The sequence below is a fragment of the Trichechus manatus genome, unplaced genomic scaffold, assembly GCF_000243295.1.
Source record: "Trichechus manatus latirostris isolate Lorelei unplaced genomic scaffold, TriManLat1.0 scaffold00045, whole genome shotgun sequence".
NCBI classification, from domain to species: domain Eukaryota; kingdom Metazoa; phylum Chordata; class Mammalia; order Sirenia; family Trichechidae; genus Trichechus; species Trichechus manatus.
Genome location: NW_004443981.1, coordinates 16530023 through 16553592, shown reverse-complemented (window position 1 = coordinate 16553592; position 23570 = coordinate 16530023). Strand labels below are relative to the sequence as shown.

At 55.9% G+C, this 23570-nt stretch overlaps 3 protein-coding genes across 5 annotated transcripts in view; 2 read left to right on the top strand and 1 right to left on the bottom strand.

The window, feature by feature from the left end:
- LOC111820641 (apoptogenic protein 1, mitochondrial) overlaps nucleotides 1–4593 on the bottom strand; it is a 39288-nt gene extending 34695 nt beyond the window's left edge. For all 3 annotated transcript variants that reach the window (XM_023731821.1, XM_023731820.1, XM_023731822.1), the window contains exon 1: nucleotides 4337–4593. In XM_023731821.1, the coding sequence (XP_023587589.1) occupies nucleotides 4337–4447 (111 nt within the window). In that variant the 5' untranslated portion in view covers nucleotides 4448–4593. The remainder of the gene's footprint in view (nucleotides 1–4336) is intronic.
- Nucleotides 4574–8307, top strand: BAG5 (BAG cochaperone 5). Its single transcript, XM_004376744.2, has 2 exons — nucleotides 4574–4822; nucleotides 6244–8307. Exon 2 carries the CDS (start codon nucleotides 6272–6274, stop codon nucleotides 7613–7615), a length of 1344 nt encoding a protein of 447 aa, XP_004376801.1. The 5' UTR covers nucleotides 4574–4822; nucleotides 6244–6271; the 3' UTR covers nucleotides 7616–8307.
- Nucleotides 8308–16202: 7895 nt separating this feature from the next.
- LOC105756297 (nascent polypeptide-associated complex subunit alpha, muscle-specific form-like) lies at nucleotides 16203–20805 on the top strand. Its single transcript, XM_012555645.1, has 11 exons — nucleotides 16203–16599; nucleotides 16704–16929; nucleotides 17168–17219; nucleotides 17266–17380; nucleotides 17422–17638; nucleotides 17894–18013; nucleotides 18140–18272; nucleotides 19812–19926; nucleotides 20215–20332; nucleotides 20503–20571; nucleotides 20685–20805. Exons 1-11 carry the CDS (start codon nucleotides 16203–16205, stop codon nucleotides 20803–20805), a joined length of 1683 nt encoding a protein of 560 aa, XP_012411099.1.
- The last annotated feature ends 2765 nt before the right edge of the window (nucleotides 20806–23570 follow it).

Sequence of the window (23570 nt, the reverse complement as noted above, 5' to 3'; positions counted from 1 at the left end):
ACAATTTGTGTATTAATTGTTTAATGAGAAATTAATTTGCTCTATAAACTTTCAACTAAAACACACTAAAAAAAAACAAATAAAGTTAATGGCCAAAAAAAATCATAAACTAGATTAAAAGGTAGACTGGGAAACATCTTTGCAACAGATATGACAGATAAAAATACTGATATCCATAATAAACACTTTCCCTGAGTTAATAACAAATAGAAAAAGGGCAAGGGTGAGTCACAGAAGATAGCTTTCAAATGGCCACTAAACATATGAAAAGACATTCAAACTTGCTAGGAGTCAAATAAGTGACAATTAAACAAGAAAACTGCATTTTTAACCCACCAAATTGGAAAAGAAAAGCGGAAGAAATGCATCTTGTGCTGTCAAGGAAACAGGCCTTCTCTTGTCTCTGCAGGAGTGACCTGCAGCAGGAGCGACCTGCGGCACCTTTTCTGAATGTAAAGGAGCCCTGGTGGCGCAGTGGTTAAGCACTCTGCTGCCCACTGAAACGTCAGCAGTTCGAACCCAACAGCCACTCCACGGGAGAAAGCTGAGGCAGTCTGCTTCCGTCAAGATTACAGCCTTGGAAACCCTATGGTGGAGCTCTACTCTATCCTGAACGGTCACTATGAGTCAGAATCAACTTGATGGGTTTTCCAAATGTAATCTGACTACATCTAAAATTTAAAAAATCCATTCTCTTTAGCATAGGAATTGCAGTTTGGAAATCTAATGGGAAAATCAAAGCAACAGCATGTAAAACCTTTAAAAAAAAAAATTACCTCTCTATGCTGGGGGCTTGTATTTTTGTTCTTTTTGATCTAAAAATTACTAAAAAATGATTTTTAATTCTTTAACTTCTGTGTATAGGACTATAATATGTACATTCGTGACGTTCGTGCCGCGCAGACTGTGAACTCTGAGGAAGTCACTTCATCTTACTGTGCCTGAGTTTACTCCTCCGTAAAATGACGATGCTGAAGGTAACTACCTTCACGGAACTGTGAAGACGAAATACGTCAGAACGTACAAAGCTCTTCCAACAGTGCACGCAAGCATTCACTAAACATTAACTATTACTATGAATGTGAATAAAATTCGGGACTACAAGTAAACATGAATGCATATAACGTACCCAGTGGTTCTCAAATTTGGAGGTTTATTTGACTCACTCTTAAAAATCCTGATGCCCTGGTCGCACCCCAGACCAATCACATGAGAACTGCTGGGGGTGGGCCCCCGTACCGGGTAAACTCTAACAGATGATTCCAATACACAGACAAGTTTAAGAACTAGTGATGTAAATTAAACTGCATAGATAAGTAACAAGCAGGCACGAAGGCTGCAAATGCTTAATATAAGAGCTGAGTTGAAGTCGGGTTTGGAAGGAAGAACGGTGCCTAACTCTAAATTCTATAAAATTTCTACTATCTTTTTCTATTAAAACTGGTACCCAGAGGTCAGAGATGGGAAAAATTGTGCAGATACTGCAAGCCAATCTCTTTAACTCAAGTGGAGGGCAGAGCCAAAACTTAATGAAAAACACACGCAGTATTAAAATGTATATCTGTTTAGGTAGGAAAACAAAATTTGACAACCTGCTACTTTTGAGAAGAGCTGACACGTACATTCATTCAAAGCCTGAAAGACAGCAATCTCTCTGTGCTGCAGAAATGTGATTACCTGGAGAAACTGCTGTGTACTCAGCAAGCACAAAAGGCAGTGACAAACACAAAGGAAGTACACACTGCTCTAAGGCAGAAACTGTTTTCCACTCCATCCAGGATCCAGCATAACGAAGCACTCCGATTCTATATAAAAAGACGGCACAAGTCATGTGCTAGAATTGGGCACGTTCTGAGTCATAGGCCAGCTGCTCCATTTTTTATCAGATCATCATAATCGTCACTTCCAACAGGTAGGGGCAGTCCAGCAAGCGCCCAGCACCGGCTTGCTTCTAAGTCTCTTGGACTACAAAGAATGGAGACATCTCACTGTGAGGATCAAACCCACGGTAAGGCTGAGGTACCTTCACAAAAAGCTTGTATGACAACGTGAAAGCCTTGTCTGGGTGCAGTTCTTTTTTCAACCACTAGCTCACAAAATTGGAGCCCTAGTGGCACAGTGGTTAAGAGCTACGGTGATCTATGGCTTCTAACCAAAAGGCTGGCAGTTTGAATCTACTAGCCGCTCCCTGGAAATCCTATGGGGCCGTTCTACTCTGTCCTGTAGGGTTGCTACGAGTCGTCAATGACTCGACAGCAACTGGTTTGGTTTTTTTGGTTTGGTATGCAGGAGACCTGGGTTCAATTCCCGGCCAATGCACCTCATGTGCGGCCACCACCCGTCTGTCAGTGGAGGCTGGCATGTTGTTAGGATGCTGAACAAGTTTCAGCAGAGCTTCCAGATTAAGACGGACTAGGAAGAAAGGTCTGGCAATCTACTTCTGAAAACCAGCCAGTGAAAACCCTATGGCTCATAGCAGTCCGATCTGCAGCCAGTCACGGGGATGGCACAATTTCATTGTGTATGGGGTCTCCATGAGTTGGGGGTAACTGGACAGCAGCTAAGGGCAACAGCAACAGTTCACAAAATAGGGCAGGGTAGGAGGGCACAAACGGTTAAAGCAGTCTGCTGCTAACCACAAGGTTGGTGGTTTGAACCCACCCAGTGGCTCCATGGGACAAAGATCTAGAGATCTGCTCCCGAAAAGATGGTTGTTGTTGTTAGGTGCTGTCGAGTCGGTTCCGACTCACAGTGACCCCATGTACAACAGAATGAAACACTGCCCGGTCCTGCACCATCCTCACCATCATTGCTGTGTTTGAGCCCATTGTTGCAGCCACCGTGTCAATCCATCTCATTGAGAGTCTTCCTCTTTTTCGCTGACCTTCTACTTTACCAAGCACGAGATTACAGAAAAGACTTCTACCTGGGAAGACGACAGCCCAGGAAACCCCAGGGAGTAGTTCTACTCTGTCACGTGGGGTTGCTAAGAGCCGAAATCCACTTGATGGCACCTAACAACAACAAGCCCTCATCCTGGGGAAAGCTCTTGGATGTTTTCTACTTTGCTCTCCCAGAGCGTCTTCTGTTCTGAGTATCCTCCTGCCCAAAGGCTGAGTGAGTTGCTGGCTGGGTTTGTGTCCTGGGATCAACAGGCAGGGCTGCGGCCACTCTAACAGGGAACTGACCCAGGGGCTTGGGGGATGGCTAACCAGCTGCCCTGGTAGTTCCTTCTTGAAGGGGTAAACTAGCCAGAAGTTCAATGCCAGCATTTATGAACGCGTGCTAACAGCCCCAGACCAACAAAAATGAACGTCTCCAGACAGGCTCACTTGGGAATTCTTAACTGGTCCTTTATTCTTCTTTAATTATCATTTCAACCAAGCTTTCCAGCCTCCCTCATTACCTCCTTGGCAAATGAAGCACTTGTATGCTTCGTTTAAATATTTTATCTGTAGCCTATTCCACACGTTAGTCAACGTTTCCACCTGACAACTGGGATCAAGGCAGAATCAAAAAAAAAAGCCCACTGCCTTCAAGCGGATGTCGACTCACAATGACCTTACAGGTCAGAGTAGAACTGCCCCATAGGGTTTCCAAGGCTGTAACCTTTACGGAAGCAGACTGCCACATCTGTCTCCCGCAGACGGGGTGGGTTCGAACCGATCTTTCAGTTACCAAAAGAACTCTTAACCGCTGCGCTACCAGGACCCCACTCAAGCCCTAGGTCTCCCTTAAACAAAACATCTTTCATAACACTGCAATTTATAAAAACAGTTTGCCACTCTTTCTTGGACAGACATTAATCTTTGTGGATCTTTGGCCAGCATACATGCACCTATAGTTTCCAAACAAGAAAAACTCTTTAATGTGAAGTGTTACAAAAGTACGATGCTGAAGTTTGCCATGGCTTGAGGAAAAGCACTAACCATCGTAAGGAAGCCAAGCCGTGAACAAAAACGAAAGGATACACGCTGTCGACATCAAGAGCTTTAAACATAAAAAACAGCTGCCGTCGAGAATGAAAAGGCCCGCACAGGCGCGCTGGCCGACTCGGTTATACAGAACCCTGGGTTCCGTCAGCCAGACCACGGGGTTGACCTAGGAACCTTCGGGGTTACAGGCTCGCCGCGGGCCGCTCTCCATCCACCGTCCCACTAGGTCGCGCGCGCTGCTCGGAACCCTGCCCGGAGGAGCTCAGCTCACGCTGCAGTCGGGGCGACGCGAGGTGCAGGGCCGGGGGTCGGTCCTGAGGGGCGCGGCCCTGAGGAGGGCGGCCCGGCACCTCGTCCCTGGCGCACCCCTCCCGACTGAAGCTCCCGTGCACCCTGCTTACCGGGCCGGGCGCCGCATCCCTGCGCTCTGCGGCGAGCTGGCAGCGGCGGCCAGCGAAGGCGCGGCAGAGCTGGGGGAAGAAGATCTTAGTCCTGAGCCTCCAGGCCGCCATCCGCTCGCGTCCGCCCGGCTCCCGCGGCGCAAGGAAACGTCGCAACGGCGTCAAAGGCCGCCTTACGTCAGTGTCGCAAGTCTAAGGCGAAGGCAGCGCGGGCGACCGTGCGCTTTCCCGGCGGTTTGAGGAAGTGGGGTGCTGCGAGGACCTGGAGGCGGTGGGCGAAGGGCAGCGGGCGCTCCTCGGCCGCAACCACCTCAGGCTGTCGTGCACGCGGCTATCGGTGGGCCGTGTGGAGGCGCAGCGTCCCGGGGACGGCTCCCCGGGGTTGGGGGCGTTCGGCCCGAGGTGGGGCCTCGGCGACCGGGCAGAGGCGGGAGCCGTGGAGGCTGCGGAGACGACCGGCGGAGCGCGATGGCGCGGGAGGGACAGGTGAGCGGGCGCAGCGTGCCTGGCCGCGGGCAGACTCCTCAGCCGTGTGGCGGGCGGGCTCCTTCTCCTCCGGCGTCTGGCCTCGCGGCCTCTTCCCTGGCCGGGCCGACGCGAGGCGGCTGCGTCCTGGGCTGGACCGGGCCGGGCCTCTTCTTCCGCTCCCGGCCGTGGCAAGCGCGCCGTCCCCTCCCCCGCGGCCCATTGTGAGGTCAGGGCCGGCCGGCGCGTCGTGGGACCCGGGCGGAGACGCCCGGAGCGGCCGCTGCGGCCAGTAGCTGCCGCCGCCACCGCCGGCCCTTGCACCGGCTGCCTCGTTCAGACCTAGCCGGGAGGGGTAAGAGGGATGCAGCTCGGGGCCCGGCTCCGGCGCCTCACCCCGTAAAGGGCTGATCTTCCACCTGGCCACCTTCATACGGGAAGCCAAGATCGCCACCAGCCCAGACCGCCTCCGGGTAAAGTGCCGAGAGGACCGAGCGAGGAGGGAGGCGAGGACTGAGCCGGCCTGCCCCGGGTGGGCCTCCGGAGGGCGCCCTTGGCTCGGCCACCCACAGGGATTGGTTTCATTGATTGTCCACATCCGGGGAGCCGCTTGAGAGAAACGCAAGAACGTCAAAACATGCCTTAAGCATTCTGAACTCTCCATGGGCGGAGGGGATGAGCTGTTCACAGTTGAGTCGCATTTTACGGGGTGTATTTTGGTAGGGGGAGAGATCCTAGTCCTCCAAAGCCAAAGGCAGGCCCTGAGCATGATCCCAGTGGCTCTTCCTTTCCCCATGGAATGTCGTCCTTCTGCAGGGAAACATCTCTCCGGGAAGATGTGTGAGGGACTAAAGGGACAGGTGAAAACGGGGCTTGGAGAGGGGCATAAAGGAACGAAGAAGAAGTTAGAAACGGGGACTTTGGGGCGGTAGGACCCTCTGGGGCTTGTTTAGGGGCTCAGTTCCTTTTGCCCTGAGTTACTTTTTCTGGAAACCAGACGTAACTGTTGGAGGGATGGGGTGCTTAGATTGTTACAGTTTGGAAGGTTAGATGAGACGCTGTTTGACTTTCTTCTTGTCTGTATTCCACGGGGTGCTCTGCTCGTTCCAATGTTAAAGCCTAAAATATTTGTGCTGTTCCAAGCTGCTAGTTCAACTTCATGCTGTAGTTCTTCTAAAGGCATGCTAGGCTGCTCTCTTTTACGGTGGAAGAAGCTCGAAATCCACAGGCCCTGGGTTCCCCCTGGACACTGCAGTGACCACTGTGTTCTTAATCACTGCCAGGCTTAGGGAAGGGAGTTGATATGTCACCCTCTTTTCTGTACTTGAGTATAACTGTCTTTGGGGTTGCAGTTGGGACAAGGTAATCTTTTAATTAATACGTGATTACCCTTCTTCAGAGACTTTCTGCTGTAATAAGTTGTCGTTCTTGTCACCCTTTAGTGCTGGTGAAACGGGACCCAATCAAAGTATGGCTATGGGAAACCAACATCCTTCTATTAGTAGGCTTCAGGAAATCCAAAAGGAAGTGAAGAGCATAGAACAACAAGTAACTAGCTTCAGTGGCCTGTCAGATGACAAGAATTACAAGAAACTGGAGCGGATTCTAACAAAACAGCTTTTTGAGATAGACTCTGTGGACACTGAAGGAAGAGGAGATATTCAGCAAGCTAGAAAAAGGGCAGCCCAGGAGACAGAGCGTCTTCTCAAAGAGCTGGAACAGAATGCAAACCACCCGCGCCGGCTCGAGATCCAGAACATTTTCAAGGAAGCCCAGGCCCTCGTGAAGGAGAAGATCGTGCCATTCTACAGTGGAGGCAACCACGTAACTGATGAATTTGAGGAAGGCATCCAGGATGTCATTCTGAGGCTGACGCACGTGAAAACTGGAGGGAAGATCTCCCTGCGGAAAGCCAGGTACCACACCTTGACCAAAATCTGTGCGGTGCAAGAGATCATCGAAGACTGCATGAAGAGGCAGCCGTCCCTGCCGCTTTCTGAGGATGCGCACCCTTCCGTGGCCAAAATCAACTCTGTGATGTGCGAGGTGAATAAGGCCAGAGGCACCCTGATCGCGCTCCTGATGGGCGTGAACAGTAACGACACTTGCAGGCACTTATCCTGTGTGCTCTCGGGGATGATGGCAGACCTGGACGCTTTGGATGTGTGCGGGCGGACGGAAATCCGGAACTACCGGAGGGAGGTCGTAGAAGACATCAACAAATTACTGAAGTATCTGGATTTAGAAGAGGAGGCAGGCAGTACGCACGCGTTTGACCTGGGACAGAACCATTCCATTCTAAAGATAGAAAAGGTCCTCAGGAGAATGAGAGAAATAAAAAATGAGCTCCTCCAGGCGCCAAATCCTTCTGAATTGTACCTGAGCTGCAAAACAGAGCTGCAGGGCCTGATCGGACAGCTGGATGAAGTGAGCCTGGAGAAGAACCCCTGCATCCGGGAAGCCCGGAGGAGGGCGGTGATTGAGGTACAGACGCTGATCACGTACATCGACTTGAAGGAAGCCCTGGAGAAAAGAAAGCTGTTTGTGTCTGAGGAGCACCCACCACTCAAAGCCGTCTGGAGCGTCCTTGGCAACTTGTCTGAGATCCAGGGAGAGGTGCTTTCGTTTGACGGGAACCGCACAGACAAGAACTACATCCGCCTGGAGGAGCTTCTCACGAAGCAGCTGCTGGCCCTGGACGCCGTGGACCCGCAGGGAGAGGAACGTTGCAAGGCTGCCAGGAAGCAGGCGGTGAAGCTGGCCCAGAACATCCTCGGCTATCTCGACCTGAAATCCGACGAATGGGAGTACTAAGATACCAGGCCTCTCAGGTTCAATATTGCTTGTTTTGCACTTTATATAGACTCTATGTATTTCTCGAAAGCTGTCAGTTCATTGAGCTTAAATGTGATTTATATACATGCCTACTTCAACCTCAGTATTTATGATTTAAGCAAATTATATTCAGAATCTCTGCTGCTTTTGATGTTGCAAAACAAATGTCATTACAGCACACTGACTTTTCCCTCGGGATCATTATCCGTATGATGTGGCGTGGTTTTTTGGGGTCTTTTGTTGTTGTTGTTAAAAAATGGAACTGAGGCAGCTTTTGTAATTTTAAAAAATGGGTTGGGTAAGCATTAAAATGCAGATATTTCAGAATCTAGAAGAAAAGACATAACCTCACATGATTCTGGAAACATCACGGGGGGGGGATTTGGGTTGAACAGGAGTAAGGGCCAAGCAAAAGCAGTCCGGTGTATATTTTAATATCATGCTGAACAAAGTAGAAGAGCTTGTTTCCTTTATAAATCCTGACTCGGTCCCACCCCATGGATTGGGTGGGGTTTTTGGTTTGTTACTGGATGGTTTGGAGTGAAGATCTGTTCTTTTGTAAATGTTTTTCAACATTTCTCCCCCTATACTCTGCATTTAGAGGAAGTCTTATTTTTATGTGTATGAGGTAAGAACATTGTAAAAATAGCAAAAAAAAAAAAAAAAAAAAATGAGACTGCATTGAAGAAGGGGTAAAACGCTAGCTATTAAATACCTTCACGGTGTTATTTTTGTTTGTAAAATCTGACCTTCACAGTTTTTCCCTAGTGATTAGTAAGGATGGGAACATTTGAATGAAGTTAGTTGACCTTTAAAGAAACAAACAAGGAAGCTGTCCACTGCAGCTGTCTCCCTGTAGTGCATAATGAAAGCTGGAAATGAGTGACCAGTGCCAAGTTCCGCTAATGCGAAGCAGAAACTTTAGCAGCTAGCAGGAAATGGTTTTCTTCTGTCATTCCAGGCTATGGGAGGGACAAGCTTGTTAGATGTACCCAGTGCTGTTTTACAACTTGGATCCCAGCAGCTGTCGGTGACTCTGCAGAACCAGATCTGTGTAACTTGTCAGGGAAAGTTAGTTGTCTATAACTAGCATCTTAAATGTCAGACTCTGTGGGACTAATTAGTAAAACCTGTTCTGAATTAAAGTTTGTTTTTTTTTTCTTCTCTAGGTACTTAGATCATATTGTTGGTATGTGGAAGTTTATCACTTAAAAGCTATTAAAACGTATCAGTGCATGAAATGTTTTTCTCCTGCTAAAGGCCATATTTCGTAAATACTTTCTGATGGCCCAATTTTATGGTTGCTGTGAACGCAAACAAAAACATTTCCCGAAGTTGAGAGGCGCCTCTGTAACCTCTTGGCCCCAGTATTGCCTGATGAACAGACTGCTCTTTCTGTAGTCACCTTTCACAAACAATCAGTCATCTTAAAGACATCTTTGGAACTCTGTAGTAATCTGTTACTCTGGTAACTTCGTGCAGTGAAATTGTCATTGTCAACACGTGAAAAGAGGTCAGTTACTACAGGAAGAGCCGTAAATGCCCGAAGGTGACTGGAGCACAGCTCTGAGCGTATGTCTCAGTGCTGCCCAGGAACAAAAAGCCCTCGACCTGCCTTTCCCACTAGAAATGTTCTAGGACCATTGGACGGCTGGGTCAACGGGCAGTAGGGGCCCTGGCAGTGAGGCCCTCCGGTGAGCACATCCAGGTCCTGGGAGCGGTAGCCCCTCATTGCAGGTCGCTGGTTCTCTCATTCCAGCCAAAGTAGTGTTAGGGTGCTTTTCTGTATCATAGTTTTAGGATGCTCTTAAAATTTTGAAGAAGAGTTTTTACATTAGAGCACTGTCTTAATTATACCACTGGGAAATCAAGGGTATACCGGAATTCACTTCAGACATAGCCTTCACCAAGTTCTGCTATTTGTTTAATTTTGATCTTGAAAGTTAAATGTCACTGTTTGCTTTAGAAGTGGTCACCGTTTAAAAGATTTTCTGTAGCTTTTGTAGCAACATGTAGTGCTGAGCTTGGAGCACTGCGTGTGAGCATAGCACTGTCCCTTTGACCATCTCACGTGGGTCATCTGAACGGTCAAACAGACCTTGTGACCACTCAGGCATGGCTTGCTTCCTGCTTTTAGTGCGTCCTAGTCACTTGTACCCAATCACCCTGCTCACGTAACAAGCCCAAGTAACGCGAATCTGCCCTGCCTTGCTCCTCACTGGGAGCTGCTGGTGTTCGCGTGTCCCTTGGATCGGGCGCTTCTCGTGCGGTGCTTGTGCTCTCACACAGACGCTGTGGTGGACGTAAAACCTCCCGCAGCAGCCGCGGGGCCCGTCCATGTTCACGTGACAGACGGCTGGGAGTGTTTGCTTTCTTTACCTCCTGTACAGGCAGCATTACTTCCAGATTTTTCTGTCTAAAGAGATTCCAGTCAGCCTAAAATGAAGTAGTTATTAAAATAAACGTAATGAGTTATGTCTACTAAGTACAATGTAATCCTTTATTTTGCTAAAATGCCTTCGTATGATACATTTGATATAACAGTATGTTTTGAGGTTTAAAACCAGCTTTTTTCGCTTGTTTTACTTTGCTGATTTTTATGTGGCTTTTGAGAATCTAAGCTTATCTTGTACACACAGTTTTTTTGAGCAAAGCTTTTCACATATAACTTGTCAGATATTTTTACCTTAGAAATAATTTGAGAAGTCTTGTCCTTGATTCTTATATATAAAACGTGTGTTTCCAGCGTGTGGTTCCTACCCCGTCTCTAACTGTATGACTGCTATGATAGTGTGTTATAAACAATTGAGTATTCCTCTTGAGATATACATATTCTGTCCTCTGATTCATGAAATAAAAAGCTCTTAGCTTGTTTTGCGGTGGAGAAAGGATGAGAGTCTGGGGTGTGTGTTCTGTTCTGACCCTCATGTACTGTCTGACTTGGGGAGGGGACGAGTTGTCACCAGAGTAGGCCAGGCCAAGGGGGAGGGTGGGCTCCCAGCGAGGGGTGGAAGGAGATGGTGGTGGCAGCGCTGTCTCGAGCACAACCAGGGTCCAGTCACAGGTGACAGGGTCACGGAGTTCCCAGTTCTCAACACCCCAGGAATTGGGGGGCCTGAGGACGAGGGAGCTCTGCCCCCGAAAAGCAGCAGCCTGGGAAGTGATTCTGGACCGGTTCTCTCCCTGAAGAAAAGCTCTCAGTTGGAGTGTGCAGTGGACTTTGCTCTTTCTCGCCTTTTCCCTTTTGACGGTCTGTGTCTTCCGGACGGTCCCTGTGGGGGGCAGAGGCAGCCGCTGAGTGAGAAGGAGCAGGCTGTACAGGTTATGGGGCACTTGGAGGCTGTAAGCAGCCAGCCCCCCACCACACGCACACCGGTCGACACCAGGCTTTTTATTCCCGCAGACTTTAGAGCCTGGTGGTGTCCTGAAGATCGGGGAATGCCCATTATGTCACCACCCCCAAAGAAGTGACAGCATCAGACACTGGGTCTGTCTCGAGGCATAGATGGCTGGGTGTCAGGAAAAGTGCGGGTCCCGCGAGGCGGTTGGGGAGAGGCCACGGGGTTAGGGAGGCCTGGAGAGGGGCTCACTGGCCCCGGTGGCTGGTGGGAGTGCCACGCGCGGCAGCCTGGGGATGGCGCTCCGGCAGCGGCGCCCGGGTTGGCTCTGGGGCTGCCCTTCCTGGTGGACGAGTCTGCCGCCTCCCATGCCATGTGCTGTAATGACAGCGCTTCCTTTCTTAAAGCTGCGTGTCACTGAGCCAGGCCCTAAGCGGAATGCCTTACGTGCGTTTTCATTCTCTAAGTCACCCTGCGCTGACATCCTCACCTCTGGTATCGGGATTCTGAGGCCGGGCTGCAGGGTTGGCAGGGAGAGAACAGTACAGACTCAGCCGCACGTCGGGTTACCTGGAGGCTGGAGAGGCTGCAGCTTTGGGCCCCCACCCCACCCCACCCCAGAGATTCTGGGACACAGCCTGGGCACCATTCCTGTCTGAGAGCCACAGGCCCCGTCGGGAAGAGACAGACTCGGAGCCAGGCTGTGGAGGGTCACGTCAGCTCTCCACCTGTGAAGCGGGGAGTTTGCCCTTGGGCCTTAGCTTCTCCTGAAAAGCAGGCAGTCCTGACCCTCACGGTGGTGAACACAGAAAGCATTTGGCTCCAGTGTCACATCCCAAAGCCACTGCATCAGTGTGACACGCACCCAGTTAATGGGTCCCAGAATCCGAGTCCAGTTTAAGAAACACCATGCTAACAAACTAACGTCTTATTCTGTCAGAATGTCTTTCAGTTGTGAGTTACAACTGGGAAAAATTATCTAACGTAACATCACAATGAAGTTAAGATACTGCCCCATCTTACAATCCACACATCTTCCCCAAGGTTCCATTGACCCGTGACATGACCCCCAGTCAGAGGAACGCTGTGAAGCCTCTGCCCCCCCCCGTGTGTCGGCTCAGCTCGGTGGTGCCGGGAAACAGCTGGCGCTCAGTTTGTATAATAATCCCTTACATCCTGAGCCCTTTTCCTGCAGCCCATTTTACAAACAACTTTCTGGTGCTCCTCACTTCCTCCCTGCCCTGTGTTTGGGTCACCTCCGTCCTCCAGGGCTCAGCTCTCAGGACCAAGGCTGACTGACCTCGGTGTGAGCTGGGGGAGCCCCCGAATGGCCCCTTTGCAGCAAAGGTCTTGCTGGCCATGTAGCTCTGCTGCGTGTCTGGGTTCTGGCGCTTTCATGTGGAAGCAGGAACAGGTGTTGTGCGCCTCCCCAGGGCTGTCCCTCGGAGGGCGTCCTTGCCCCTGCCCCCGCCCCCGGCGGGGTTCCTGTCCGCAGCCTCTCCACCCAGCCCCTGGGCCCCCTCGCCCCGCTGGTGCCTCTCAAACAAGAGCCCCAATTCTTGATCTTTGTAGACACAGGCATCGCAGTGATGGCGCTTGAACATCTTTGGGTGGACTAGGCTTTAGAAATAGCATCCTCGGCTCCTGGCACATGATAGGTATTCCACAAACATTTTCTGGATAAATGAATGCAAGCCTCCGAACTTCAGAAATACCACATGGGATGGCTTTAACAAACAGGAGTTTATTCTCTCACAGTCTAGGAGGCTAGACATCCGAATTCAGGCCGTCAGCTCCCGGGGAAGGCCTTCTCTGTCCGAATTCAGGCCGTCAGCTCCCGGGGAAGGCCTTCTCTGTCCGAATTCAGGCCGTCAGCTCCCGGGGAAGGCCTTCTCTGTCCGAATTCAGGCCGTCAGCTCCCGGGGAAGGCCTTCTCTGTCCGAATTCAGGCCGTCAGCTCCCGGGGAAGGCCTTCTCTGTCTGCTCTGGGGGAAGGTCCTTCTCATCAATCTTCCCCTGGACTTGGAGCTTCTCAATGCAGGGACCTTGGGTCCACAGGATGCATGCTCCTGGCTATACTTTCTTGATGGTATGAGGTCCTCCTATCTCTCTGCTCGCTTCTCTCTTTTATATCTCAAAAGAGATTGGCTCAAGACACAATCCAATCTTGCAGATTGAGTCCTGCCTCATCAACACAACTGCCACTAATCCCATCTCATCAACATCATAGAGGTAGGATTTACAACACACGGGAAAATCACATCACATGTCAAAATGGTAGACAATCACATAATACTGGGAATCATGGCCCAGCCAAGTTAACAGATATTTTTGAGGGACACAGTTCAATCCACGACAAGAGCTTTGTGAAATGTTTTAAAATGAGTCACCTGTTTGCTCATCAGGATCCAGCGAACCTTTAGCCTGCTGTGCCTCAGGCCACCATCGGTTATTGCAACTGCTGGGATTCCCCAATACCCACCGTGTCCCCTCCAGAGTTTGGGGGACCCTCACCTGATGCCCACCTTGGCCCCTCCAGAGTTTGGGGGGCCCTTGCCTGATACCCACCATGTCCCCTCCAGAGTTTGGGGGGCCTCGTCTGATACCCACTGCATCCCCTCTGGAGGTGGGGGACCCTTGCCTGATACCCACCGTGTCCCCTCCAGAGTTTGGGGGGCCTTGTCTGATACCTACTGTGTCCCCTCTGGAGGTGGGGGGCCCTTGTCTAGTAACCACCATGTCCCCTCTGGAGTTTGGGGGGCCTGACCAATACCCACCACTGACAGACACCCCACCTGTGACCAGCTGGCCAAACGGCCCAGCGGGGGGCTGGGGTATGGCTGTGTCCTGACGGCCAGGCAGGCCAGCATGTCTACTCCCAGCTGAGGGTGGCTGATCTCCATCTTCAGGAATCGTCTGTACTGTGGCTGAAGCCCTCTGCCTGCCCCATGCATCCCCACTCGGGAGTGACTGCGGTCAGCCTGTGTTAGGCCTCAGAGTGTGCTGGACGGCCAAGCAGGGGTTCACCAAGGCCCCCTGCTCTGCAGATCACTTTACATGACTCAGGATGATCCAGGCTATTTGATGGATTGCGTCCTGGGAAACTTGCTAATTTGGGGAGGTGGAAGATTGAGGGGGATAGTTAAGTCTTGGGGGCAGATTACATTCACTTAAACATCTGAGTGCCTGTTACGTGCTGGAGGTACAGAGAACGTAGAGACCCAGGTACCCATAGCCCAGCAACAGAGATTGACACAATACCTGGGGGCGAGGGCCACTGCAGAGGGTCAGCAACCCGGTGGGGGCGGGGGCGCCACGGGGGGTCAGCATCCGAGGGGAAGGGCTGCCAGGAAGCGTCAGGGGTGAGGGCCACTACAGATGGGCAGTACCCAGGGGTGAGGGCCACAGGGCTCCTGAGGATTGTAGGGAGTGGTGGCCAAATCTGATTGGGTGGTTGAGAAGTCAGGGAAGGCTTCCTGGAAGAGGAGGCATAGCAGTTAAATGACAAGACATGAACAGCAATGAAAAGTGCAGGTGCCTGCTACCTGGAGACGGAAGGGTCCCAAGCATTAAAAAATCATAAAGGCCTTCTCTGGGGGGTGGGGCGAGGCTCCAGGCAGTAAGCTGAGGGCTGGATCATTAGACATTACTGTCTGCGAGCCCGCAGAGCCGGGACTGGACAGACACTGTCTCGGGAGGGCTGGCGGTCATGGTCACTAGCAGTGCCGTGGATTGCAGCCAGGCAAGGCCTCCAGAAGCCGGGTGCCAGCTGAACCCAGAGCTATGAGGGAGGCGGCGGGAAGGTGGATCCTTGTGTGGGAGGAAGGCCGGCCCCAGGAGCGTGGAGGGACAGGCCTTCCTTCCCTGGACTGGGCAGTGTGGCTGGCCAGAGTGACCCATCAGGCCCAGAGCCCTCCTGCCTCTCCTCCCTCCACCCACCTGTGAGGCCCTGGGCATGGGTGACGCACCATGAGATGGGGTCCCCCAGCGATGCTGGCCGGAGTGTCTTGAACAGCTCCTGGTGAGGGGGTGAACGGCCCTGCTGAGTAGCCCCGTCCCAGCCACCACCACTGCCTGGCATCACTGTGCACAGCACCGTCGGTGTCTGCAGTTCCGGCTGCCCAGGGTTCGTGACTGTTTGGTGTGTGTGTTTGGGGTGCGTCTTCCTCTCCCTGCCCTGTCTCCCTGTCGACAGTCTGCTAGCCTGGGGTCACTCAGTGTATGATATGGACATGTGAGGCCTCAGGGGGACAGACCCACAAAGGGCTGCAGGACGCACTGGGCAGGGGCCCAGGGACAATCCCCAGGTGGGTGGTGCGGCCACAGAGTGGCCTTCCAGCTGGGCCTTGATCAGGAGGGGAGGAAAAAGCCCGTCACCTCTGCCTCCTGCAGAGCCCATTGGATGTGGGGGGCAGAGCTGGAGGAGGGCAGAGCTGGAGGGGTGTTAGAACTGGAGGGGGGCAGGGCTGGGGTTCAGAGCTGGAGGGGGGCAGAGCTGGAGGGGGGCAGAGCTGGAGGGGGGCAGAGCTGGAGGAGGGCAGAGCTAGGGGGCAGCAGAGCTGAGGGGGCAGAGCTGGGGTGAGAGCAGAAGACCTGGAGGGGGCACAGAGCTGGGGTAAAGGCAAAGCTGGAGTTGGGGCAGAGCTGGGGTGAGGGCAGAGCTGGAGGGAGCAGCGCTGGGGTCTGGTTCAGAGCAGAAGGAAGCCGCTTCCGGAGGCTGAGCTGGACAACAGGCACACCGCTGGGCCTCACTCTTGGCTCCGGGTCTCAGCCGGCCAGGAGGGAAGGACAGACAGGGCCTTCCACCTGCCTCTTTGGCCCCCACCCCATGCCAGCCCCTGGGTCTCCGACCCCAAGCAAGCCTGCCGGCTCCACCTGCCGTCTCTGGTCACCCTGGCTACCCCAGCGCTGTCCCTTTCCCAAGGAGGGAGGAGCAGAGGGACGGTGACAAACCGCTGCTGGGGCCGCCAGCCACCAGCCCATGGGTGAGAGGCCATGGAAGGCAGAAGCAAGAGCCAGTGCAAAGGCCCTAAAGTGCAGGACCGTGTGGCTGAAGCAGGGGGCAGGTCTGGCAAGACACCCGCGAGGCCGCGGCCACCGGGCCCACTGGGGCGGGACTGCAGCCTGGGCCAGGGGCTGGGTCGCCCCGGCGCTGCCCACTCCTCACAAGAGCAGGCTGCCTTCCACCAACGCCGTCCATGCAGGCCTGAGCTGGCCGGGCATCGGTCATGGCGCCGCAGCCTGAGCCCCACGGCCCGGGCCTGACAGGGAGGGAGGGCTCCCACAGACCTGCCACCGAGGGTCCCACGCGCCCGCGCTCGCCGGACCGCCGAGGCCCCCAAACACCGCGCGAGGTCCTTCCGCGCCCGCCCACCTGCCCGCCCTCCCGTGTGTGGCCGCCAGGGGGCGCCCCCGCCCGGGTTTGCGACCCAAGGACACCAGAAGTGGCCGGAGCTGTCTTGCGGGGCCCCCGCCGCGCACACCTTCCCCGTTGGTGGGGTACAGGTATCCGGGGTCGCCGAGCGGGGCCTCTGCACCAACGCTGGGCATTGCTCCCGGTGTTGGTGACACCCTCCGGCCGCAGCGCCCAGCTCGGCACCGACACATGCTGCCCGCGGGGTTACAGTAGCGGGGGGTGGCTCCGCCCCATCTCACAGTGGGGGTGGGCACAGGGCTATCTGCGTGAGGGCCCTCGGGTACCCCCAAGTCTGCCACAGCCCCCCTAACAGCCACGCCGTCCCGGGACCTCCGGCTCAGCAGCCTGGCAGGTTGTCATCACACGGACCCCGGCCCAGTGCCCCTCCCCGCAGCGGGCCGAGGCTGTCCCCCCAACACCTTGGCACGGGGACTTGCGTCTCTCCTGGAAACACCGGCCTCGTCCTGCCAGGCCCGGCCGAGTGCCGCTTCCTCCGGGAAGCCCGTGGGACTGCACTCCGGGCCCCCCTCACCTGCGTGGTACGGCCTCTGACAGACACACCTGGGGCCTGGCCCAGCGTCCGGAGCGGCCATTCCGCCGGGGTCAGCCCAGGGCAGGCGTGGGGGAGGCATTGGATGGGAGCCGCCCTGGTGGGTGAGCCGGGGTGGAGGTCCCGCCTCCTGGATCAGGAAGCCCCACTGGCGGGGAGGCCTCAGTCCCCCCAGAAGTGGACCGGCAGGCCAGCCGCGCTGCCCCCCAGGTCCCACGCTGTCCCAGTCCCCATACTGCCTTCAGCAGCACCCACACCCGCTCAGTTGGGGTACTCCAGGTGAGGCCTCCGCTTGGAGTGGCCTTCCCGCCTTGCCTCTTCCCAGGGCACTGACCACCTTGCTGTCCCTCCTCAGCCATCTCTGAGGGTCTTCGCCTGTGGGGAGCACAAGATGCCTCCTCCCCCGACAGACTTGCCCTTTGACGTCACTGATGACGGGTGTGGGCCCCAGGGCCTCTCTCTGCTCCTCGACTCCCCACAGCTCCACCACAACCCGGGAGACCCCCACCCTCCGCCCGTGTGGAGGGGCTGCCCGAGCCGAGTTCTGCCTCACAGCCCCCCGCCCGGCCCCAGGCCTTCTCCTCATCTGTGGTGGGCAGTGACACCAGCTTCATCGTGGGGTGTGGGAGTCAAAGATGGCGGCTGCTCGCCAGAGGCCCTGGCAAGCCTCATCCGCCACGTACCGGGGGCGCAGCGAGGTAACCAGAGTCCGGGGGCAATCTCTAAATCGTGCCTCCCCGCCAGTTTCAAGATGAATAGACGTCCATAGTGGCAACGGCATCAGCAGAAACGCCTTCCCCCCTCTTGTCCAGCTGCCTCAGTCAGGCACCTTAAGGTATTTGTGGCGCCTCGGAATGTCATCCCGCGCCTCATCTGGCGCCCCCTTGGACTTGCGCCTGGGGACAAGTGCTCCCTTCTGCCCCCCACCCCACTACGCCTCTGCACCTGCCTAGGTGCTTAGACCTGTCCCAGGAGCCTCCAGTGGGTCCTCCTCCAACAGGGCGCCCACGTCTCCCTTGCAGTGGGGCGTACACCCTTCGGCCCTCATGCTGCGGCTTCAGTTCAGGCCGCTAGTACCCTAAGTCCCGCCCAGCCCAGAGGCTCCCCATCCCTTCTGGGTCAGCAAGCCCAGGAGGCAGGCGAGGCAGGCCTTTGCCAAGGTCTGTGGGCCCCTCTCCCGGCTTGGCTGCCCCTCCCAGCCCAGCGAAGCTCTGGGGGCCGGGGCTCTGCACTGCACCCTCCGCCCACGTCACCCCCGACCACGTTGAAGGCGAGGCTATTAGGGAACCACACAGTGCAGGGGCCACCTCGGGCTTCATGGAGCCCCTGCCTGTACATTATCTTTGTGTTTTGCATTGCACGTGTGTGCGTATGCATGTGTGTTTGTGCCTGCATTGTGGGCGTGTGCATGTGTAGGTATGTGACACATGCGTGTATGTGCATGCAGAGGTTTGTGCACGAGTGGGTATGTGTGTACATGCATGTGTATTTCTGCCTGCATTGTGGGTGTGCACAACTTTGCATGCAAGTTTGTGCATGTATGTGTATGTGTGCATACATGCGTGGGATGCACGTGTGTGCATGTGTAGATATGTGCGTGCATCTGTGCATATATGTGCACGCACGTGTGCATGTGTGGGCACGTGTGGGCATGCATATTTGTGCTCGTGTTTTTGCATGCATGTGTAAACATGAACATGTGTGCATGTATCTATGTGAGTGCACGCATGTGTGTGTGAGACGAGCTGGGACAGGCACGGCTGTGCCCACAGCAGCACAGACGAGAGGACTGGGTATTGAGGCAGTTCACAGGCAGGGAGCAGCCCCTGCCGGGGTGGGGTCTGGGCAGGGCCTTGGCGGAAGGACACCTGGCAAGGGCTGGGCGACACCTGGCGGCTGCTTTATGTTTCCCGGGGAGTTGGCCCAGAAGGAAATCTGCACAGGCAAGGGTGGCGCCATAGCAACACTGCACAGAGCACTGGTCTACTCACACCCCGCCCCGCTGCCTCCCTGCTGCCTCCTGCTCCCCAAGGGGGGGCACAGGGCTTCTGGGGCTCCTGTGGGGGTGCACACCCCAGCCTCTGGGGCTTGGTGCCCTGGAAACGTTGTGCTTCCTCCCGGCCCCCCGCCCACCCACAGATGCTGGGCCTGGTCTGCAGGGCCTGTTTCCTCAGCCATAAAATGGGGTGACAGGTTGAGTCGGGGGCAGGAACACATGGTACCTAGTAGGTGCTCAACCCACATAAGTTCCCTGCCTGCCTGCCTCCAGGACGGCGTGAGGACCCCGCACCTGCGGGAGGGCTCTTGAAGCTTCCAGCACCAGAATGCCCAGGCTCAGAGGCTCCTGGTTCTGTGCTCCTGGGGAGACTGCGGTCCCTGAGCAGGCCCCCCAATTTGGGACAGGGTTGGTGAGGAGGGATGCCCGGGAGCACACCGGCTGGGTGGATGGGCCTGTGCCCTTCATGCCCCACACACACCCTCGACCTCCTGTCATCTGTCATTGCCAGGGTCAGGCCCAGAATCACCAGGGGGTGGGGGTGCTGTCTTTGAAGGAGGACTTGGGGTCTCACATTAAATCCTGTTGACAGGTGGGCATGAGGCGCCTGTTCCGGCTCCCTGCCACCCTCCAGACCCAAATGACCCGCCAGGTCCACTGCCTCCTCCCACAGGAAGCCCACATGGCCTGGGGCCCGTGCTCAGAGTCGAGGGTCAGGGACAGTGTCCCCATGCCCAGAGGGTGAGTGTGGCTGAGGTGGCCTGGAAGCCAGAGGCAAGGTGGGGGCATTTGCAGGGCAGCCCGAGGGACCTGCTGGGTGACCCACGCCCACTGGCCCTCTCAGGGTCTCCTGTCCCTGTCTGTGATGTCCACAGGGCCCTGCCACCATCGGCCACCCTACCCAGCAGGGTCTCAAACGGGCTGTGACCGGTGCAGGAGGCGGCACCACCGCGGAAGGCTGGGAGCCAGTGGCCAAGGGCCAGCAGAGCTGTGAGCATGCTTTGTGGGCCCGGGCCCGGGGCAGGAAGCCCCACGTGGGGGAGGGGCTGTCACTTGACACCAAGCAGCGCATCGGAAGCCAAATGTTTTCCTGACCTTTCCTGTTGCGTGACCTCTGGGCACTTGCTGTGCCTCAGTTTCCCCAGACATTGGGAATTCCCAGGCCAGCCCTGATTACAGGATACAGATGGACAGCCATGGGCCCAGGTCTGAGTGGTTGCTGGGTGGCAGTGTCCCCATGCCAGCCTGGGCCCTCACCCAGTGCCCTGTCCCCTCCAGCCAGGAGCCCCCCGCCCACCACCCACCCACTCTCGCGGTCACCAGATGCTGCTCCTTTGTCCCCAAAGCCACACGAGGCTGGGCCAGGGATAGCCACCATCTGTGGACGGACAAACAGGTGGGGGAGTGGGTGGATGGGGCTTGGAGCAGGGGGCTGCATGCCCCCGGGTGTGTGATGGGGGCTGTCTCCTGCGTGTGAGTGCACGCGCAAATATGTGTGCTGCCTTCAGGCACCAGTTACAGCCGCCTGCCCCTCCCCCACCCAGCCCCCCCTAATTTATGCCACAGGGGGCTGGCCACTCGCTGGTCCCCCGCCTGGCAGCGGCTTTGTCCCATGTGGATTCCCAACGGCTGCCTGTGGGAAGAAAGGGCCCTTCTCTGGCTACGCTGAGGTCACCAGGAGGGACCAGTGGACAAAGGCCTCGGGCCCCCCCCCCCCCGCCCCGTGGCAGCTGCTTCTTTGTCCCCAGCTCCCGGCCTAGCGAGACCCCGAGGGGCCCAGCTCAGCCTCGACTTCCGCTGGGGAAAGTGGATGGGGTGGAGGAAGGGCAGGGCACCCCCCCGCCCCCAGCTGTGCGCCCGATTAAGTGACACCACCTGTTGGCACGCTGGGCCCAGGGCAGGTGTGGGTCTCAGCCCAGTGGGGGCTCTGTGTCCCGCTGTCTGGTCCCCAGGACAGACAGGGAAGGGGTGGGGGAGCATGAGGCATTGGAGGCAGCTTGTCCCGTGTGGCCTGGGGTGGGCTCTGTCAGGTAAGAGGCTCTGGGGGGTGACGATGCAGACACCTGGGGCCCATGGCCCCTCCTTCCCGTCAGCTGCTGAAACCAGTATCCCCTTGATCCCAGTGGTGCCCGTGGCGGGGGGTGCACACGCGTATGTGGGGGTATTTTTGTATTATGTGCCTGTGTCCATGTGTGTATGTATGCGTGTTTGCCTTTGCCCACGGCACACGTGTCCACACGCATGTTTGCGTGTGTTCGGGTGTGCGCGTGTCTGTGTCCATGTGTGCATGTATGGGTGCGTGTGTGTGTGTGTGTGTGTGTGGCAAGGTGAGGAGCTGGCAGGCTGGGCCCACTGGGCACTTCCAAGAACTCTGCCCCTTCCATGGCGGGAGGACAGGGGTCTGACAGAGTAGGTCCTGGCCCAGTGGCCCCAGTGCAGCCCTGTAAAAAACCCCTTTCTGAAGGACAACACACACTACAGAGGAAGTCAGCACAACTGGACTAAACCAAAGCTAAGAAGTTTCCTGAATACAACCAAACACTTCGAGGGACAGAGTAGCAGGGGTGGGGGTTTGGGGACTATGGTTTCAGGGGACATCTAGGTCAACTAGCATAACAAAGTTTATTAAGAAAATGTTCTGCATCCCACTTTGGTGAGTGGCATCTAGGGTCTTCAAAGCTAGTGAGCAGCCATCTAAGATGCATCACAACCCACCTGGCGCAAAGGAGAATGAAGAACACCAAAGACACAAGGAAAGTATCAGCCCAAGAGGCAGAAAGGGCCGCATAAACCAGAGACTCCATCAGCCTGAGACGAGAAGAACTAGATGGTGCCTGGCTACCACCAATGACTGCCCTGACAGGGAACCCAAAAAAGAGTCCCTGACAAAGCGGGAGAAAAGTGGGGTGCAGAACTCAAATTCTAGTAAAAAGACCAGACTTAATGGTCTGACTGAGACTGGAGGGACCCTGGAAGACATGGCCCCCAGACTGTCTTTATTCAGAACTGAAATCATTCCCAAAGCCAACTCTTCAAAGATTAGACTGGACTGTGGGACATAAAATGATACTTGTGAAGAGTGTGCTTCTTAGCTCAAGTAGAGACTAAACGGGCAGCTCCTGTCCAGAGGCGAGATGAGAAGGCGGAGAGGGCCAGGAGCTGGTTGAATGGACACGGGAAATCCAGGGTGGAAAGGAGGAGTGTGCTGTCACAGTATAGGGAGAGCAGCTAGGGTCACATAGCAATCTGTGTATAAATTTTTGTATGAGAAAGTGACTTGAACTGTAAACTTTAACTTAAAGCACAATAAAAAAAAGAAAAGAAACCCCTCTCTACCTGCCTGGTCTCCCAAACTGCCCACAAGACCACGGCCCCCTCCCCCACAGCGAGCGCGGGGCCTCCCGGGCAGGGGGATGGGGGTGTCAGCGAAAGTGGGGTATGTGACACGCACTGGAGAACAGTGGCGTGGGGTGAGGCGCACAGCCTGGGCTGGCCCCGTCTATTTACTGCACACCTCCCGTGTGTCAGCCCAGGGCAGGGACGGCTGGATGCATCCTGGCCACCAGGACAGGCAGCTTAGCAGAAGCCCGCCCACCTCGGAGGCACAGGGCAGCTTGGCCGGGGCCAGGATATCGTCCTCAAGGCTGGGGGGAGGGCGGCGGAAGGAGAGAAAGGCGAGGGAGGTGGGGGCTTCAGAGGCCCAAGGCCTCCCTGGTGGAGGTGGCCTGAGCTGGGGTGCTGAAGGGTTGGCGTGGGCCAGGCTGGGCGCCAGGAGCCGCTTCAGGGCTGAGGGGCAGGACCATCGGCGCAGAAGCACCAGGCACTCCCCCGGCCACCAGCTGGCAGCTTGGCTGAGCTCCTTAGCAGTCTCCCCACGGAGGGAGGAAGTGGCGTCCAGGGAGCTAAACAAACCCTGCGTCTTGTGTCCCAGGCAAACAGGACGCTGGGCCGGCCACCCGGGGCCTTGAGGGCCCTGGACTGGGGGGTGCTGAAGGCTCACGGGTGGGGTGCAAAGCCCAGGGGCAGTGGCGGCGGGAACTGGGGTCCCATTGAAATTGCCCAGCCTGCCTTGGCCCCCTCTGTTTAGAGCCCCAGGCCTAAACAAGGGAGGCGGGACGGCTGGAGGGGCAAGGGGCTGGGATGGGGAGGAGGGTGGGTCTGCCCGGTGGGCCGAGGAGGGACTGCGCGGGCGCGGGCGTAGGACAGCAGCCGAGTCCCCTCCTCTGGGGCCTGCTAGTTGGGGAGGAGGTGCTCCTGGGGGGAGGGAGGGGCAGGCAGCAGAGCCGAGGGGGAGGCTGCGTGCCCTGGCAGGGCGACCTGGGGGCCGAGGGTGGCGGGCCCCTAGCTCACCCTGAGAAACATCCCCTTCCTGTTGCCTGGCGCTGGAATGTCCATTGTGCCGGTAACCTAGCAACGAGCCTCTGTCACCCCCACTCCTGCTCCAGCCCCCACCCCAGCGTCCCGGCCGGCATTCCAAGGCGCCTCCGCAACGGGGCCGGGTTGCCATCTGTGCACATCCAGTGCACTGAGCACCAGCGTCCAGGGACTGGGGCCGCAGACACGGCTGCCTGCTTGGTGGCCGGGGCCCCACGGGCACTGTGTGGAGCCACTGGCCACGCTGGCGCTTCGTCATG